General features: G+C 49.9%; 6 protein-coding genes across 6 annotated transcripts; 4 read left to right on the forward strand and 2 right to left on the reverse strand.

The window, feature by feature from the left end:
* Positions 1 to 462: 462 nt before the first annotated feature.
* On the forward strand, positions 463 to 2,474 carry CTRU02_204373 (cyclohexanone monooxygenase; the record flags this gene model as incomplete). The annotated part of the gene is made up of 2 exons (XM_036731329.1): positions 463 to 856; positions 955 to 2,474. The coding sequence occupies 2 exons, from the start codon at positions 463 to 465 to the stop codon at positions 2,472 to 2,474; spliced, it is 1,914 nt and encodes a 637-aa protein (XP_036576989.1).
* A 592-nt stretch (positions 2,475 to 3,066) lies between these two features.
* Positions 3,067 to 5,336, reverse strand: CTRU02_204374 (bilirubin oxidase; the record flags this gene model as incomplete). The annotated part of the gene is made up of 3 exons (XM_036731330.1): positions 3,067 to 4,704; positions 4,760 to 4,997; positions 5,056 to 5,336. Coding segments are annotated over 3 exons (2,157 nt in total), but the record flags the coding sequence as incomplete, so codon positions are not given.
* Positions 5,337 to 8,765: 3,429 nt separating this feature from the next.
* CTRU02_204375 (uncharacterized protein) lies at positions 8,766 to 10,612 on the forward strand (the record flags this gene model as incomplete). The annotated part of the gene is made up of 4 exons (XM_036731331.1): positions 8,766 to 8,917; positions 8,986 to 9,489; positions 9,541 to 9,757; positions 9,809 to 10,612. The coding sequence occupies 4 exons, from the start codon at positions 8,766 to 8,768 to the stop codon at positions 10,610 to 10,612; spliced, it is 1,677 nt and encodes a 558-aa protein (XP_036576991.1).
* A 721-nt stretch (positions 10,613 to 11,333) lies between these two features.
* Positions 11,334 to 11,702, forward strand: CTRU02_204376 (uncharacterized protein; the record flags this gene model as incomplete). The annotated part of the gene is made up of 1 exon (XM_036731332.1): positions 11,334 to 11,702. One exon carries the CDS (start codon positions 11,334 to 11,336, stop codon positions 11,700 to 11,702), a length of 369 nt encoding a protein of 122 aa, XP_036576992.1.
* Positions 11,703 to 12,528: 826 nt separating this feature from the next.
* CTRU02_204377 (uncharacterized protein) lies at positions 12,529 to 12,870 on the forward strand (the record flags this gene model as incomplete). The annotated part of the gene is made up of 1 exon (XM_036731333.1): positions 12,529 to 12,870. The coding sequence occupies one exon, from the start codon at positions 12,529 to 12,531 to the stop codon at positions 12,868 to 12,870; it is 342 nt and encodes a 113-aa protein (XP_036576993.1).
* A 5,167-nt stretch (positions 12,871 to 18,037) lies between these two features.
* Positions 18,038 to 18,912, reverse strand: CTRU02_204378 (uncharacterized protein; the record flags this gene model as incomplete). The annotated part of the gene is made up of 3 exons (XM_036731334.2): positions 18,038 to 18,681; positions 18,751 to 18,849; positions 18,900 to 18,912. Coding segments are annotated over 3 exons (756 nt in total), but the record flags the coding sequence as incomplete, so codon positions are not given.
* Positions 18,913 to 20,029: the final 1,117 nt, after the last annotated feature.

Raw genomic sequence — 20,029 nt, forward strand, 5'->3', positions numbered from 1 at the left:
AACACGTTGATCGGTCACCGATCAGTTAGTGAGGATTATACAGCCTTTTCTGATCCGATCACGAGCTTTGCAACTGCTGTTACGGCCTGGAGTTCGGTGTGGACCCCCCGAGCCCGAACCGACTCCGAATCCGGTATTCCGAAACTGAGCCAAAATTCGGAGTTGGCCATGTTTGAAAACTCAATTGTACTGTGTCAGGTTACCCACATCAGGGCAAGAGACTGACATAACCGCGAACGGTTGATCATCTCAGTGTCCTTTTCTGAGGTGTATTTCGATGGGTAACCCTGCCATAGGTCCGATTTGTTCATTGTGCATCCGCTACAATTAGACTGTGGGATATTGGCGTAGGCATCCTCAGCTGTATTTGGAAGGCCCTTGCCTAGATGTGTTCTAGAGAATTCTTTGGACCTGTCAACACTAACCGTAGACTCAGCCTTCGTTCAAAAGCTTGATTCTGAGATGGCTTCTATGCTTTTTAGCGGGAGTGGTGCAACTGGCTTGGAGCCAGCCGCCAAGGACACCATCACCATTGCTCATCCTCTGAAGACTATGAAAATCAACACAGCGGCTATCAAGGCCAAATACGAAGAAGAGCGAGCCAAACGAAACATTATTGGGGTGTCGCAGTTCAAGCACGCTCAAGGCTCCAACGCGCGCTTCAAAAGCGATGTACTGAAGCCAACAGCAAGGCGAGATCCCGTCACCCTCAAGACAAGCACTTTGATTTGTGGTGCTGGCTTTGCCGGTCTTGTAACGTCCGTAAATCTCAAGCAAACACACGGCATTGATGACTTTGTCATCATCGACAAGGCAGGGGGCTTCGGAGGGACGTGGTACTGGAATCAATATCCAGGTATGACTTTGAACATCAACCACTGGCTTTCTTTCTTCGCGTACGTCTACACCTCAGGTTGAATAAAAGCTAATCTATGCTTTTCCGTCTGATTGTAGGGGTTGCCTGCGACGTCGAATCATACCTTTACATGCCATTTCTTGAAGAGACTGGATATACACCCAAACAGCGATTCTCGTATGGACCTGAGATTCGAGAGCAAGTTGGAAGAATCGTGAAAAAGTGGGATCTAGAGCCACATGCTTATTTCCATACTGAAATTACTGCCATGGACTGGGACGCATCCATCAAGCGCTGGCATGTCTACACAAACCAACAAGACCATTTTATTGCGCAGTTCGTTGTGTTGGCTACCGGAACCTTCCACGAAATGAAACTCCCTGGTCTCCCAGGGCTCGAGACTTTTCAGAATCCTCACTTTCATAGCAGCCGGTGGGATTACAACATTACGGGAGGTTCCCCTACAGATTGGAATCTGGACAAGCTAGCCGACAAGACAGTCGGCATTATCGGGACGGGAGCATCAGCGGTTCAACTCGTACCCCAGCTGGCCAAGAATGCCAAAAAGCTGTACGTGTTTCAAAGAACACCGTCCTCCATTACGTGGCGAGAAAACACAGCCACAAGCGATGACCCCGAAATCTCTGCTTTAGTCCAACAAAAAGGCTGGCAACGGGCCCGAATGGATGAGTTTGCCAACATCCTACAAGGTGCCATCACGGATCATGACTGTTCAGCACTGGAAGGTTTAGAAGCGCTCACGGTTCGAGCGCTAGTCAGGGAAGCCCAAGAGGCGGGCGCAACAATGCGACCAGAAGAAATTCCCGAGCTGCTGCAGATGGCCGACTTCAGACTTATGGAGACCATCAGAAAGAAGATCGAAAACACAGTTCAGGATCGGGCGACGGCTGAATCTCTGAAGCCGTGGTACCCGTTCATGTGCAAGCGACCAACATTCAACAATGACTACCTTGCAGCGTTCAACAACCCCAACGTAGAGCTGGTCGATACAGGTGGCCAAGGCGTGGAGCGATTGACATCTACGGCGGTTGTGGCCAATGGCCGTGAGTACCCCGTCGATATTCTCGTATACTCAACGGGGTTTGACTACGAGACCGATGCCGACTTCTACCACCGAACGGGCATCCGCCTTGTGGGGAGATCCGGCCGTACCATAGATGAAGCGGCGGCTGACCGCCGCGGGCCCGCTACTCTTTTCGGTATCCACTTCCGCGAGTTTCCAAATCTGTTCAATATTGGACCCGCTCAGTCAGGTGTCACTGCTAACTGGACGCACACGACTTACGTAGCTGGTGAGCATATTGCAGCTGTCATTGCGGACTTGCGCCGCGGGAAAAAGCTGGGTGAGAGTGACTGTGTGGAGGCCATAGAACCCACTGAAGAGGCTGTAGAGAGCTGGGGTAAGCAGGTTGACGAGGGGCATGAGATGCGATTGCAGTTCAATTCGAGTTGCCCCCCGGGTTATTACAACAAGCAAGGCCAGCCTGAAGATATTTCTTCGCGCATGGCCTATTATCCGAAAGGTATCATAGAGTGGCAGAAAGTGATGAGAGAATGGAGAGAGGAGGGTGACTTGAAAGGCATGTCAAAGACATAGGTTAGAAAAGGGATTCGTTTAATCGACCAGCAGCTTATCAATTTCGTTGCCGGTTTGGACATGACGGAAAGAAGTTTTCAGGCATTCTGAATCGAGTACTTGGTCTCGTAGAAGAAGAGTTTTTAGTTCCTTCAGGAGTAGAATGTATTGTACTTGAAGAAAAACCGATGGAATACTCCTCAAATATGTGCATTGCTCAAAATTAGTCTTGCGACTGCATCATAGGCTGATACCTCACCGAGGCGACTCAGGCCACGACAATATGCATGATACCATATACTCTGTCCACAAAGATGGAAGGTGGGTCACACGAAGGAATGGAGCAGGAACATCGGTCTCGAGGGAAGATTCAGATTGCAAACTTGTTTCATTTCAAAGCAATAATGAACATTAGAAACCAAATGAGGCACTACCCAGGATCCACCATTGCCTTCATGTGTAGGGAAAAAGGCGTATAAACAATGACTATCGTGAAAATTCTATAATCTATGATGAATTGGTCGTTGATTCATAAAGTAAAAATGAAAGGAAGTCAAGAAGAAGAATAAAAGAAAAGAAAAAGAAAGGGGTATCTTTTGTCCAAATCGTGTCATCACGCCTGGGGAGCAGCAGTGCGCTTGGGAATGGGGATGTTGGCCGCACGGAAGCGCAGGCCTCGCTTGCCCTTCTTGCTGGTTGTAGTGGTTGATGTTGTGGAGGTGGGCTTCTTGCCGCTCTTGTCATCGTTACCAGATTTCTTGTCATCACTGCCAGACTTCTTGTCATCGTCACCAGACTTCTTGTCATCGTCACCAGACTTCTTGTCATCGGACTTGGTCGTCGTCGCGGCCTTGGTAGTGATGGTCGAAGAAGTAGCCGAGGCAGCCTTGGTAACGGCGACGAGAGTGGAGCCAGTGGGGGAGGCGGGTGCAACAGGGACGGCTAAAGACGGGGAGGCCGTCTTGCTGGCCCAGTAAGCATCAAGGCGGCTCTCGACTTCATCAAGTTTGTTGTACGGCTGGAAGCTGGCCATGAACTCGATACGGGACTTGACCGCTTTGTATTCATATGCACTGGCGCTCTCGTTCTTGGCCTGCCACTCGCCCTCCATGGGGTCTACGAACTGGTTCTCAGTGTATCCGAGGTCCTCGAGAACGGAGACGTTGAAGGCAGCCATCATCTCGTGATCCTCATGGATCAGATTGTGGCAGTGGAACATGTAGACACCGGGCCAGGGAGCGTAATGGGCCTCGACGGTGACAGTCTCGCCGGGACCGAGCCAGACGACGTCCTTCAGACCGTTGTACTCGTAGGGCATTACAGCACCGCGGCCATTGACACGCTTGATGACGCGGAAGTCGACAAGGTGGATGTGGATGGGATGACTCCAGCCACCGGAGCTGTTCTCAAGCTCCCAGACCTCAATGGTGCCACGCTTAGGCCTAGCGAGGACACGGTTGTTGACATCGGCGAAGGTGACACCGTTGATACGCCAGTCGCCACCATTACGCTCGAAGCGGAAGTGCTGGTCGACGCCGGTCTTGTCCTTGGGGAATGGAACATCGCGGAGCGTGGCGGGGACGCCAGGGTTATCGACCGACTTATCACTGACTACAAAGCGCATGACCTTATCGGTATGAAGGAAGTCGGTATCGGCTGAAAAACTGCGAGTATTGCGGAGAGTGACATTCTCGCCCTTGAACTTGGAGAAGTCGATGATGATTTCGTAACGCTCGGCCATGGAGATGTACAACTCCTTAACAGACTGGGGACTAGTCAGGAGACCAGCATCAGAGGCGATGACGTCGAAGTCGGTTCTATTTCCCTTGCTGTCTTCGAGATAGAGCAGGAACGAGCGAGAAATGGCGGCATCAAGAAGGCGGAAGCGGTACTTGCGGGGCTCGACTTTGAGGTAGGGCCACGGCTGCCCGTTCACGTGGATAACATCTCCATACAGACTAGTAGTTTCCAAGGCAGGGGAGTACAAGCTGCCGTCGGGGTTGTATTGCTTCGCAGACAGGATCAAGGGGATGTCGTAGATACCATATCCGCTGGGAAGACCGAGCTTGTCCTCGGCAGGATCATGGAGGAGATAGGTTCCCGCCTGCCCGTAATAAGCGTTCTCGGCCGTGTGGTCGATGGCGTGGTCGTGGTACCAGAGTGTTCGGGCAGACTGGCTGTTGGGATAGTAGTAATCCTTATACTGTCCCGGCTTGGTAATATCCTCGGCCCAACCATCCCAAGCGGTACGCTGCATAAAGAAGTTAGTTTGCATTATGTGCCAAGCGCCAGTTGAGAATATTTACCGAGTAGGAACCGTGAAGGTGGACAGAGTTAGCCATCTTGGCATGGTTGGTAAAGCGAACGACTGCTTCCTCTCCACGCTCCATGAGGAACGTGGGGCCGGGAGAGATGCCATCATAGCCAACAAGGGTAGCATTGCCCAAGTTGGGGTAAACCTTCTGAGAGAACTCCTTGATCTCAATCTCATAGTATCTGATCTTCTTCCCCGTCACAGGGTTGACAACGGTTGGCTGGTTGGTGCTGGGATAGGTTAGCGATCAGGTTGTAGACGAGGATGATGGGGGCCTGTTTGACTCACAATCGTTCCGCCTTAGGAGGGGGGATTGGAAGAGGAAATTCGTATAGCCATTTGTACTCGGGACTGAGCCAGTCCTTGGCGAGAGTGTCAGAAGCAAGAGTGAGGAGAATTGCCAGAGACTGGCGGACTGTGAGAGAAACCATGATGAAGAGAAGGGCATGCGCAAGGATAGATGCCAAGAATTGTTGCCAAGAAGAGCTATGCAAGTGACAAGTGCTGGCCAAGGCGGGTGGCGACGCCTTTGCGAGTGTCAGAAAGAATTGAACGGTGAATGAGGTGAGTCTGATGAGCAAGTTTCCGATGAGGCGGACATATGGCGGTTATTTAATGGTCTTCGAGACGTGCTTCGACAGCGTGGAAAGAGTGGCGAACATGGCCGGTTCATGGAACTTCAGTCCAGTCAATCTAGGAGGGGACACGCCGTCGCCGCCGTCCCTCCAGAGATGGACAACAGACGGACTTCTGGTAGAGCCAAATCGACTCATGTCGAGCACTCGTTACCCGCTCGGAAGTCATAAGCTAACTCATTTAAGAAAGACGGTTACTAGTCCGACCGGCTCACCCCATATCCCACATACCGTATCGAGAAGGATGGCTTTGTGGCCCGCGTGGTTGAAATGGACGGGGCTGACACCTAGTGCTATAACCTGAAATACAATGGGGTTTGTTCGATGATGGCTGGACCGACAGCTTGGGCCTAGTGTGTGGTCGAAGACACTAACAGTAAGCTGGTCAAGAAGTCAAAGACAATGAGTACGTTGCGACAAGCACGACAGACGACCCGAGCAGGAAACACAATGGTGGAGTCTGGACTTCCACAGCCCGGAAAATTGGTTCATCGACTTCATCCCATCCCAGCTTGGGATCGACTGTGTCTGTTCTACCTGCAGATAATGACATACGCTAGAGACTTAGTAGCAACAGTTTGACATAAATTTGCAGAGAAAGAACCAGCCCGCCGGATCAACAAACAGCGGTTGGAGTATTCTGATGTCCGGATATGATGGAAGTGCATACTGTTTACCGGAACTGTAATAATAAAAAAAAAAAAAGAAAATGACCAATAATAGATATTTAGCGGAGGAACCAGAGTATCAACCTGCCAAACGAGGCTTACATGCCTGCCGCATTGTACAGCTATGCTTCTGAAGAGAAGGCAGATATGGGTGGAAGAGGGGCCTAAGAGCTAAAAAGGCTAACGCCCACATTGGCGCAGCTGCTCTTTGAGGGTGGTAAATTGTCCTTGTTCTCCAGGCCGTTGTGGCAACCTTAGCCTCAGACTTCTTGCACTAAGGTATTGGTACGATCGATCATATGAAACCGCCCCCTAACATTAGGTAGTGACAATGAAGGCTGTAACCACCGAGGTATTCTTGAATTTTGGTGTAGAGGCTCGAGCAGTAACGCCGGTAGCCGCAGGTTCCACGGATATCGGTGCGTATAGGCCTGGATGGAATGCGCATGGCTGCAGAGATCCAGGATCTTGGTTCGGCAGATGCAGAAGGGTGTTGCCATGGAAAAGCATGGACGAATGAAGATGGCAGTCCCTTCGTCTCATAAGTAGGGATCGCATGTCCGATCCAATCTTTGCGATAAGATGGAAAAGCTGGATTGTCTCTCATGTGGCCTAGATCGAACTGGGGCTGGAGCCCCAAAGAGTGGCAATGCATTTGGATCCATCTGAAGCCGTGGTGACTTGTAGATAACAGTCCAAAGTCAGGACCTTGGCCGGTTCTCAGCGGACTAGATTGGCGTTCCCCCACGCGGTGCACCCAAGGCATCGATTAGCCCGTCAATATGTCGCGCCGCCACTTATGGGACCGAGTTTTCCATATCCCCAACAGCTGAGAGACCTCAGACGTTAGCCTCAAGAGGGAAGAGGCTGGGGGCAAGAATCCAGACTCAACCAGGCACCGAATACGAGGTATGGGTGACAAACAGGGAGTAGCTGAGGTGTTCACTCCGTATATCGAGTGCTAAATCAACTATCAGTGACTTCCTGCATGTCACCTAAAGTTCATGATGATGATTCGACTACATCTCTGGGTTCGAAGGAGGCTCAGCGAGCTTGAACAACAAAGGTACGTTTCAAAATGGCAGAAGACAATGGAAGGAAGTTCGGACAAACACACCTTTTCTTTTTTTAAATTCAATTCTGCAGTCCAGCGGTCTGATCTCAGAGGTGCATGTGAAAGTTATGGCGGTAGTGTGGGATGTTTCGCCGGAACTGGAAAGGACTTTGGAGAGGACAAAAGTCTGGTGACGTGGTATTCGGCAACAAGGACAGGGAAGGGGGATCTCGGGGGAAGGAAGGAGTGTGTGCTGGTGTGATTTCCCCATGTTTCTTTTTCTTTTTTTCGATCCTGTTCCTGGTGGGTGCCTAAGCTCCAGGCGGCTCAGTGCCGCTAGCGCCTCGCCTGGACCCCCCCTTGTAGGATCCTCCTGACTGGATAAAAGCTTAAAAAGTGTATCCATGTGGTCGAGGTTCGCTTACATTGACCAATCAACAGTTGCCTACCTCGGGTGGTCTTTACCTACCTTTCATCCAACTAATCTCGAATTTTCCCGACGCCTCGAACCGCGTCGGACCGCGTCCTCTCGTCCTTTGTGCTTCACTACCCCAGTCAGCAACTAGGCTCCTCAACCTCGAATCTTTAAGCTTGCATCTTTCAGAGACCCACAAACACGCTTACCGAACTGTCGGCACCGAAAACTACGCCCCCGGGATTCCGGTCCTTGTCCCAAGCTTTGGATCGTCAAGCCGACACGTCTCTCGCCCCAAGGCCTCTGGGTTTACGCCAAACGTTGCGTTTACGAAGGGGATACTGTTAGAACCAACCTCAAAGAAAAGTAAGGAACCGATCGTTCCTCTTGTTAGGTCACTCACGGGACGTCTTTGCCATGTGGTGTGGTAGCATCCGACTAGCCATGAGGGTGGCTGCTGACATCTTCCAACCTTGCCGGAAGACATCAAATTACTCGCGATACTCTACCGGCATGCAATCATAGTGCCATTTCTGTCAGAGGCAGATTCAACTCTACTGAGCACTCATTTGTACGTCAAGTGATTGGCATGTTTCCATCGCTTCAGGTGCCCTCCACCACTTTCCCCGCGCTACCAGTGGTCCAGAACCCTCCAATTTCCATTCATGGCCCTGCGATACTTGTGGAGATGTGCATTGGGCTGCTAACCTGGACTTCCGCGTCTGCTTAATCTCGCTATGACCGGAGAAAAATCAGGCCATCGTACGGCATTGCGGACTAGCAAACGCTGGCCATCTCGGCCTCTACTGCAAGCTTGCATATCAGCTCATGCGTGATCGTCAACACCTGTATGCATACTCGCATAAGCGCATTCTTTAAACAAACATACCTCTTCGTATTCAACTTGTGGATGCGAAGAAGACCGTTCCAAAGATTCGACTGCCACAATGCCATTTACAGAGTAGTCGTAGCGTGGCAAAAGGAGCCATGACTTAGGGCCACTTCTTTCGCCGATGCAGCCACATTCTAGGCTCTTTGTGCTCAGTTCCTCGAGCTCTCGGATCTACACAGTTACACGATCCAGCACCATGGAATTAGGAGCTATACCTGTTGAGCACGGCGTCTGTCAAGCTTGCTTCCAGAAAGTGTTCAAAAGAACCGCGTTTCACCGCAATGTTGAGCGAAAAAGATTGTAATCCATCACTCTCATTTTCCACAGCCACTCGATGCACAACAAGTCTCCCCGGTCTTCAATCATGCCCTCGACACGATCACTTGTCTACGCCGCTCTAGGCGCGACTCTATCCTTTGCGGGAGTTCAAGCACAAGCAGGCACAGCGGCAGACGTTCCCCTTGACATTGATGGTGCCTTCCAGACGTACGTCTATTTTATCATGACTGGTATTCATAAAGTCTACTGGATTCGTATTGACCGTAATCCTTTAGTGCAACACTTACTGGTACAGAGTTCAACTCTGGCGGGTCAATCACATGTAACGGTCGGACGGTCATTGTCCCCAAGAACCTCCAAATCACTTTCCCTGCAGCCTTCGTTGGCTTCAAGGATTTCGTAGCCAACATGGGCAGCTACAAGGGTTACCAATGCTCAATCACCGGCAACGTAGTTGGTGGAAAGGCAATTGCGGCTCAAATTGCCATCGCACAGTTCGCTACGACTACCAACAGCGGCTACATTACCAAGGTAGACTTTGGCGGTGACATCACCGTTAACGCTGCCGGTCAGGCACTCACAATCCGAATCAACGATCCCCGAGGAGTTTATTCTGTTGGAAACGACAAGGCCGGCTTCACCATTGACCCAGCTTTTACTGCGGATGATGCCAACCCCAGTATCACCTCCTTCTCTGGTTTCCCGATGTGCGTCCCTCGCAGCGCAACGGACCCCCTTTGCCCTATGACGAACCGACCCGGTCTGAAGCAGGGATCCATGTAAGTTTGATCGCTCACCTCCTAACAACACTTTGCTGATTCCAGTCACAGTCTCGCCGCCGACTCCAAAGTAATGGCTCCTTTGATTGCTGGCGATTTCATCACCTTCTCTGGCTATGAGAGCGGAGGAAAGATCATCGTTTACAACCTGGTGGCCTCCAATATTCAGATTACCACTACTGGCGTCCCTACCTACATCCGCATGGAAGATGCCAACATCGGTGTTTGGACCGCCGACACTGCTAACCAAGAAATCGCTCAGACCAGAGTAAGCATTTTCTTTACCCTCCCTCAAGAGTGTCTAGCTAACCCGCCAAAGTTTGTTGGTTACACTTCCGACTCTGATGCGAAAGTCAACCCTATCTCGATCTCTGCTATCGAGTATGACCCTTGTACCGGCGTACCCTCGTACCGCGAAGTCGCCAAGATCTCTGTCCCGAGTACTGAAGCCCGCAACAAGTTCGAATACCGCAACAAGGCTACACTGAATGACGTCTACGCCCGAGAGTACCGCATTGTTGCTGGTAACGGAATCTTCAACACCAACAACAACATCCAAGCTGGTTCCTACGTCATGCCCGTCTCTGAGTGGATCCAGCCCGAGGACTCAACCCCCGGCCTGCCTCCCGCCCCTCACGACTTCCGCAGTTACGGCTGGCTGGTCAAGGGCCTTGGTCGTGACGCTGACGGCAACCTCTGGGGACCTCTTGACCCTTTCCCTCAGTCTAATGTGGCCATCTATGACAACTCCAAGTGCCCTCCCGCCACCCCCGCCACTCCCGTCACCTCGCCTGTTGCTTCCCCCGGTACTGGCAACGGTGGCTCTGCGGCTTCTCCCTCTCCCGCTGCCCCGACACCTAAGGTATATCCTGACGTCGTGACATTCACTGGCTTCAACTGGGCCTCCTCGCAGAGCGGTACCCTCACCGCTCAGTGTACTTCCAACAACACAAATGACGCTGCAGTCGCGATGAAGCTCACTTACACCAACAAAGACGGTACAACCGTCGGCCTTCCCATGATATCCGCTGGCAAGGGCGTGTGGAACTTCCTCAGCAATAAGATTAAGCAGCCGACGGAAGTCATCTGCAAAAGTGGCCTCGGTGGATCTGCCAAGAGGTAGTGACTTGCTTTAGTGGTTTGTTGGGTTGGCTTGCATAGATATGGCGTTTCTCTTGCTTTTTATCATATCTTTACTTTTCTGGTAAGGGATACCCATGGGCTGTAAATAGACTCAGTGCGTATGACATAATCATCAAAGTTTTGTTCACTACTCTTTCTTGTAACGTGTTCTTGATGCCTTTGAATATGTGAACGCATGTAAAAACACAATTGTTACGACCCGTAAACAAGGATAACAGCTGAACGACCCACTTGGGCGTCGGGCGGCTAGAACATGATTGATTGATTGATTGATTCCTACACGGTTATGAAGCCGCTCTTATGCTAGCAGCTATGCCCGGAAAGCGGGGTTTGGCAGACAGCCGAAGCATCGACGATAAACCGCGACGCCCCACTTCGCCCTGTTGTTGGATCAGGACCAGCTGTCCCCAAGCTCCCACTATGCTATCTATTCTTGTGTGTTTATGCCCTCTGTTGAAGATTGTTGTCCTCCTGCCTGCTCTCTCGCTTGGTGTTGCCTTCTAGAATCCTTCTTTCGCGTCCTCCTACTTCGGTTCTGTTGGTGCTAGGCACCATGTCTGGTTCTGTATACCTATAGTCTCCCCCCAGCCCTCAGCTTCGTCTCTTTATCTTGTCCGCATCCTCTCAGACTCGCATGTGCTATATCTCAGTTGAATCTGTAAATCTTTTTGTTGCCTCATGCTGGGTTCCTATGTGGCTCTATGTTTCCATCTTTCGACCACCACCTCCATCCACCGCCTGGAGTCGGACTCAATCCGCAAAACACAATGCTCCAACCGCTTCGATTCGTCCGATTACTAAGTATGAGAGCTCGTACACAGATTCCGCAGACATTGTCATACGTTGAAGGGGCGACAATCCTTCTTCGCGGAGGGGGCGACAGGGGACCAATCTGTCTGCAAACTGTAGTATTTTGTGGCATCGATCGTAGCATGCCTGGTGTCTGGTGCTTTCTCTATGCAGGAGGTGATACCGTTCTGTCGGGCTTGTCGTCGTTGTTGTCGCGGGACGTTGCAAACTTTGTCGGGGGTGATAGGCGACCCATAACCTATCGGTGGCTGTGGTGTTGATGTTTGTTTGGGCTTGGTCGTTGTGCTCACGTGATAGCCCGTGACTCAACCGCGGTGGTGTCGATGGTGTTGTCTATTGACGTGTCATACTTTGTGGCTTGCTCTCGAATTTTTCGTGGTCAGAGCCCGCCCGCGGCCACGAGCAGGCTCTTTGGGAGCAGAATCAATGCCGAGGATGACATTATGCCCAAAGTGACCTCTGAGAGCGCGAGCGGGCGTGGTTTGATCAATTTGATGCTGTTTTCAAAAATTTCGTTCTCGCTGTTGTTGATGTTTTTGGGGCGGCTAGAACAGGACATTTGTACTGCAGGATCACGGGAACAACAGGGACTCACTCGGGAACGGAAGAACTATGGTACAAGTCACGTGATGATAAGATAAGACTGAGCAGGTAGTATGGGTCACTGAGCGCTCAGTCAGAGCTACTGAGCGCTCACCAACGATCACTGATCGCTCACCGGTACCTGATCAGTGATCAGCGACAAGACACAGGGACTGTCCAGGACTTGTATATAGTATGACCTGAGCTCGGCCCATGGTCAGACTTCCATAGCTCTTCAGCAATCAACTTTGTGATTACCCTAACCGGTACTTTCAGCTATACCTAAGTGACAACTACTCTACGACTCTTGTTGAGGCCTTGACTGATCACCAAGACCTTTGAAGATCTACGATCTATTCGACCAGGACCACGGAACGACTGTTACTACTCTCAATCCCTGGCTTACTGTTAACACAAACCCACTGTTAGTTAGCTAGCCGTAATACTTTGATTGCTCCTGTTTAGTAAGTCACCTTTTGAGAACTACTAAACAGTATAGACAAGATGTCTTCTCGCGCTTCTGCCAAATCACCCACTCCAGGATCCTTATCCTCTTCGCGCAACCAGCCTCAGAGCCTCGCGCAGGAGCCTGCCAACACTGAGGACTTCGACATGCCGGACCTCAAGTACGACTCCGATGGAGATGGCTCTTTCACCAAGGAAAGCTACGATAAGCTCCGACGCATAATCCAGAAACAAGAAGCCGAGACAAAAGACATGCAGAAAATCGTCAACGAAAACCGACAAGCAATGGAAAACCTCAACGAGCAACTCCAGCACGCTAGACAGGCCTACAAGAAGCTGGAAGAAGACATCAAGGGGGACGCTAACCTCCGGAAGATCTAGGAACTCCAGGGGGAAATCACCACCCTCCGGGCCGCCGCCAACATCGTCACCACGCCCGTCCACGGAGGACGACAAAAGCTTAAGCTCAGTGCGCTTATCACCTACGACGGAACCCCCGGGACCTTTAAAGGATTCCTGATTCAGGTCAAAAATTACTAGAACTTTCACTATGGAGATTTCACTAACGAAACCGAAAAAGTAGTACACGCAGCCACCTACCTCCGAGGAAAGGCCTTTAAGTGGTTTGAACCAATCCAGGAAGAATACCTTAAATGCGAGACCCTCGACGAGTATACCACCGAGACCCGCGACATCTACGCCAATTTTAAAGGATTCGAGGATGCGCTTAGGTTACTCTTCCAAGACCCCGACGAAAAGCGACAAGCCGAACGAGATCTAGCATAACTTAAGCAGACTAAGTCTGCTAAAGACTACTCCGCTAATTTCCGATAACTTAGCGTTCAACTCGACCTTACCGAGGAAACCAAGATCTTTATGTTCTATCAAGGACTAAAGGACGAAGTCAAGGACGAGATCATCAAGATTGATCGACCTGACGACTTTCTCTAGTACGCCGAACTCGCTATCAAAATCGACAACCGGCTTTTCGAACGACGAAAGGAAAGAGGCGAAAAACGACAAAACCCCAACTCAGGACGCAAGTACCAGTGGCAGCCTCAGCACTAGTTCAACAACCAGCGAAACGACAATAGACCCTGCAACAACTAGAATAACCCCTGACAAAGTACTGCCTATGGTTACCATAGTGGACTAATAGACCTTAGTGCTATATAGAGAAACGATAAAAAGAACGACAGTTGGAAGAAAGATAGACAGTGCTATAACTGCTAGAAGATTAGACACCTAGCATACGAATACAGGTCACCTAAGAAGGAACGCTTCCAACCGGTACTAGAGAAACGACAAGCAAGTATCGCTACGAAGACGATCCCTTATAAACAACTTAATTAGACTACCTGCTTTGATAACAACTGCTATATCCACTCTAGCAGTAAGGAACACGCAGGATGGTACCCCTAGAAACCTTAAGAACGATCTGGTTACGACACTACCAACGTACCTAAACGGACCCTCGCTGCGGGATATAGAAGCAATAGCAAAATCAAGCGCAAGATAATCGAACGGCTCGATAGTATAAACGACAACAAGGAATTAGAACAAGACAATCAGCGAAGGCTGAGCCTCCTCTACGCAGGACGACAAGCCTACCTGCAGCGGATTCAACAGGACTCACAAAACCCTATGTGGCAACGACAACTCGGTACGCTGGACGCACACATCGAACGACGACAACATGCACAAGGAGATCCCGCACGGATCCGCTAAATCAACTAAGAACTAGAAGAACAGGTCGAATCAGAAACGACCAAGAACACCCCCAACGACTCGGAAACACCTCGCGATGTTGCCTGCCAACATGCCCAACTAGAAGTCGCCTTTGAAGTCGCTTCAGTCGACGACACTAGCTCTGGAGAGGACTCTGACGAAGAAATACAGTGGTATCACTGCTACCAAGACCAGCGCCGAGTCCACTATATCAAGAAAGACGAAGCATGGAAGAAACAGCAAGAAAACGACGAACAAGGAACGGACGAGCAGTCAAAAAACTAGACTCGCCTACCGAAGACAAGGGATAACGACAGGCAGTCCAGACAAGGTCCCTATGTAGCGTAACGACGCCTACGACATAACGACACGAGCATGTACAAGTCCAAATACAGCTCAACGGAAGAACAGCTACCGCTATGATCGACAGCAGAGCCTAAGGAAACTTCATATTACTAAGAACGGTGAATGAAAGAAAGATAACCTGGAAAAGAAAAGCAGCCGAAGACTGCTACGAACTTAGCACCGTTGAAGGAGAACAAGTCTAGTACGGCGGAGGACGCATTGCTATAGAGATAGCGCAACTCCCTTTGCAGATCCATGGCCGGAATGAGCGACTAAACTTCGATATTACGGAGATAGGAGACAAGTACGATGTCATCCTTGGAAGACCATGGTTATACGACAGTAACCCACGGATAGATTGGAGAACAGGCCAACTCCATTGGGACCAGGATTCAGTCACTAAGAAGCAACCACGGAACGGTGCCTCAAACGAACCTCTCAAGACTCCTGAAGCGAAGAGATTTCTAGCATACCTACGGATCAAGGATGCAAACGCCAGGACGTTATCAGCAACAGACATCGGCAAGGAAGACCGACTTCTGTCTATCCCAGAAGAATACCGGCAATACCAGAAGCTATTCGCCGAAGAACTCGAGACCGGACTCCCGGAACACAGCAACTACGACCACGAGATACCCCTTAAGGAAGGGAAGGAGCCAAAGCTAGAAGCAATCTACGGACTCAACCAGAAAGAAATGGAAGCACTCGACGCTTACCTCGAAGAAAATCTACAGAAGGGATACATCAGACCCTCCACATCACCAGCAGGATACCCAATCCTGTTCGTACCAAAAAAGAACGGCAAACTACGACTCTGCGTCGACTACCGGAAACTCAACGACATTACGATCAAGAACTGCTACCTACTACCGCTCATCTCCGAACTACGAGACCTGTTGCACGGAGCACAGTGGTTTACAGCACTCGACCTAAAAGGAGCCTATAACCTGATCCGGATGAAATCAGGTGAAGAATGGAAGACAGCGTTTCGAACACGCCGAGGACATTACGAGTACCTTGTGATGCCCTTCGGACTCACCAACGCACCCGCGACATTCCAGACGATGATCAACTACGTCTTACGAGAATTTCTAGATGTGTTCGTCGTAGTTTACCTCGACGACATCCTAATCTTCTCTAAGACTCTGGAAGACTATAAAAAACACGTATACTAAGTACTGCGGAAACTGCAACACGCCAAACTCCTAGTGGAACCCGAGAAGAGCAAGTTTCACGCCAAAGAAGTCGAATTCCTAGGTTTTACGATAGCCCCAGGAATCCTCAAAATGTCCAAAGACAAAATCGCAGCAGTACGAGACTGGCCTACACCACAGAACGTTAAGGACGTACAATCCTTTATTGGATATGTGAACTACTACCGACGGTTCCTAGAAGGGTACTCAGACAAAAACGACCCTCTCACGAGACTCTCGAAGAAAAATGTTCCCTGGCAATGGGAAGAAGAACAAGAACAAGCCTTCAACGAGATCAAACAACAAGTCACATCGGAACCAATACTTGTTATACCAAACCCCGAGAAACCATTCGAAGTCGAGACCGACTCCTCAGACTACGCTATAGGAGGACAACTAGGCCAACGAGACGACGAAGGACGACTACACCCTTGCGCCTTCTTCTCACGCAAGTTACACGGCCCAGAACTCAACTACCAGATACACGACAAGGAACTTATGGCAATTATCGAGGCATTCAAAGAATGGAGACCGCAACTCTCAGGGACCAAGTACGAGGTCAAAGTATACACCGACCACAAGAACCTCGCACACTTCACCACATCGAAAGATCTCAACAAACGACAAATTCGATGGTCCGAATTCTTATCAGAATTCAATTTCAGAATCATCTACCGGAAGGGCAAGGAGAACGGCAGGGCCGACGCCCTTAGCCGACGACCGGACCACGAGGTCCAGGTACCTGAGGAAACCCGAGTTATCCTCAAAACAGACAAAAACGGAGACCTTGTGCCAGCAGCCAGACTCTTAATGATGGCCAGAAGAGACAGTACTAGCACGCCTGGAAGGATGTCTCCTGAAGCCATTAGGGAGATACACTCCGCACCCGCACATGGTCACCAAGGCGTAACCAAAACGTAGAAACGCATCCGTCAACACTACGACAAAACGGCTACACGACAAGAAGTATCTTTAGCGATTAAGGACTGTGAGGTTTGTGCGAAAAGCAAACCCAGCCGACATCAGCCTTATGGAAAGATACAGCCGCTCCCAGTGCCGCAAACCGCATGGGAATCCATCTCGCTGGACTTCGTTACTAAGTTACCTAAGTCCCGTGAACCGATAACCAACGTCCACTACGACAGTGTCCTCGTCATCGTCGACAGACTCACAAAGTATTCGTACTTCATCCCGTACATGGAGTCTAGCACTGTAGAAGACCTCGCCTACAAGTTTCTGCAGGTGATCGTAAGCCAACACGGAATGCCGAAGGAAATCGTATCCGACAGAGACAAGCTGTTCACTTCCAAGTTTTGGAGATCCCTGATCTCGCAGCTAGGATCTGACTACAAGATGTCCACCGCTTTCCATCCGCAAACCGATGGCTAGACAGAACGAATCAATCAGATCATGGAAACCTACCTACGCTGCTACGTCAACTATCAGCAAGACAACTGGGTTCAACTGCTACCTATGGCCTAGTTCGCCTACAACAGCGCAGTAGGAGAAAGTACAAAAGAATCACCATTCTATCTGAACTATGGATTCAACCCAACAGCCTACGGACAACCTCGACAAGGCCCAGCAGCTCTGAAAGCTGTGGCAGACATCAACAGACTTAAGGAGATCTAGCAGGAACTCCCTAGAGACCTCGAATTTGTGCGCGAACGCATGCGCAAATACGCCAACAAATCAAGAGTTGAGGGACCAACTCTAAAGGAGGGGGATAGTGTATACCTTCTCCGCCGCAACATCAAAACAAAACGACCAAGCGATAAGTTGGACTTCAAGAAACTTAGACCCTTTGAAATTACGAAGAAGGTATCTAACGTCAACTTTAAACTCGCACTACCCGACAGCATGAAGTGTTATCCAGTCTTTCACATTTCACTTCTCGAATCAGCACCAAAGGGATCGTACACTACGGACTATATCGAAGTAGATCCCGAACAAGAATACGAAGTCGAACGGATAATCGATCACATCGAAGAACAAAAAAGTATCCGCTACCTTGTCAAGTGGAAAGGATACGGACACGAAGACAACACATGGGAACCACCTCAGAGCCTCGAAAACGCACAGGAAGAACTCGGACGTTACTAGAGACAGCAAGAACAAGAACAACAAAGACAAGCACCAGTACAAATCGAGAAACAAACGCCAAAAAATCAATTTCGACTACGACAACCACAACCCATCATCCGTCCACCACGATCAAACAAGCCACGGGATAAACACCCTCTCATTCGTTTAGGAACCCCAGAGCCACCTAAAGGAACCCACTAAGGGCCTCTAACACCCCCAGGAGACGCTTCAGGAGTACTCCGCCTCTCAACAACCGACCCTGAATCCAACAAACCAAACTCAGCCAACAAGGATGGCGACAAAGCGACATCCGGGTACAGGGTATCCCAATCCGCTGTGAACTCCACCGGCAGACGAGGCGAATCAGCCGAAGGACGAACCGGTTCTACCCGACGCTGCTCTGCCTCTGCCTCCTCTCTCTCAACACGCTCTAACTCCTCCACACTGTCGATACCACGGCGCACCGCGCGCATCATCTTTTCAAACCACATCTTTTTCTGCTTTCGAAGACGCTCTACTTTGGCGTCCAGAGCACGACGCTCCTCTTCTGCCTTCTCCAAAGCATCCTCAAGCTTCTGATGCTGATCACCAATCCGACGAAGTTGTTGGGCACTGAGACCCTGAAGGTCGTAGTAGGACTTGCCGCCACGAACGCATTCGGCGCATCGAGAGGAATCAGAAAGAGAAGCTTCGCACGACGAAAAACCCTTTACCTCACAGGAGGAACAAACAGGCATGACGGTACGATTGCCCAAGATAAGACTCAAGAGGGAATCGCGCTGCTTTGTCTTTTCCGCACGAGAATCGAACGCTCGTACGACCTTTCGTTTTTTGACGCGACCTGACATGATGTGAGCATCATTAAAGGAAGCAAGTTGGGCGCCCTCCCACCTGAGGGCAGACGACCTACTTAAGCTGGTCTTGAGGACAAGACCCTTGGAGAGGAGACCTGATGTTACGACCCGTAAACAAGGATAACAGCTGAACGACCCACTTGGGCGTCGGGCGGCTAGAACAGGACATTTGTACTGCAGGATCACGGGAACAACAGGGACTCACTCGGGAACGGAAGAACTATGGTACAAGTCACGTGATGATAAGATAAGACTGAGCAGGTAGTATGGGTCACTGAGCGCTCAGTCAGAGCTACTGAGCGCTCACCAACGATCACTGATCGCTCACCGGTACCTGATCAGTGATCAGCAACAAGACACAGGGACTGTCCAGGACTTGTATATAGTATAACCTGAGCTCGGCCCATGGTCAGACTTCCATAGCTCTTCAGCAATCAACTTTGTGATTACCCTAACCGGTACTTTCAGCTATACCTAAGTAACAACTACTCTACGACTCTTGTTGAGGCCTTGACTGATCACCAAGACCTTTGAAGATCTACGATCTATTCGACCAGGACCACGGAACGACTGTTACTACTCTCAATCCCTGGCTTACTGTTAACACAAACCCACTGTCAGTTAGCTGGCCGTAACAACAATGAAATGATGATACCCAGCGCATTCTATTAATGGAATAGAGTCTTCGCAGCAAGACCAAGGTTGAGTATTCTTGGAGTAAGGTAGCTGTTCGTAATTTAAATATAGCTCATGTGCTTCTTGTGCTAGTGAAACACTCGACCATGCAGCAAAAGCCACAAGAGTTTGCATGTAATCAAAATCAGCACTAATTCGGATAATTAGACTAGATCAAACCGCGACTTAAATAGCATTTTTACGACCCATCATATATTGCGGCTATTCTAGCGACAGTACCGTTAACTTGCCCGAGTTATAAATGGAAATTCTTTTAACTTGCTTTATCAACTAAAATATTTACAAAGAACCATATGACAAACGCCACATTTCGATTCAATGGTTGATATTCAACCTCGAACGGCCCATACTGTTGTCCTCGACTAGGTACTAAAAGATCATCAAGACTGATATAAGCCCAACCGAAATTGCAAGCAGTCCTATTGTCGAAGGGTCTGGCGACTTTGACGATTTCGACACAGGATTAGGAGTAGTGGACGCCACTGGCACTTGAGTCTCTTGCGGAATATCGTCGTCGCACCAGTCGTCCACCACCTCCGAATCGGTTTCATCAAGTACAGTCGCCGTGGCTCTCGCTTCGATGTTAAAGCCTTAGTGCCATGCATATCAGCATCTCGTGCCCGAAAAAAGTCTTCAAGT

Source organism: Colletotrichum truncatum, assembly GCF_014235925.2.
Source record: "Colletotrichum truncatum strain CMES1059 chromosome Unknown Contig_0002, whole genome shotgun sequence".
Lineage (NCBI taxonomy): Eukaryota > Fungi > Ascomycota > Sordariomycetes > Glomerellales > Glomerellaceae > Colletotrichum > Colletotrichum truncatum.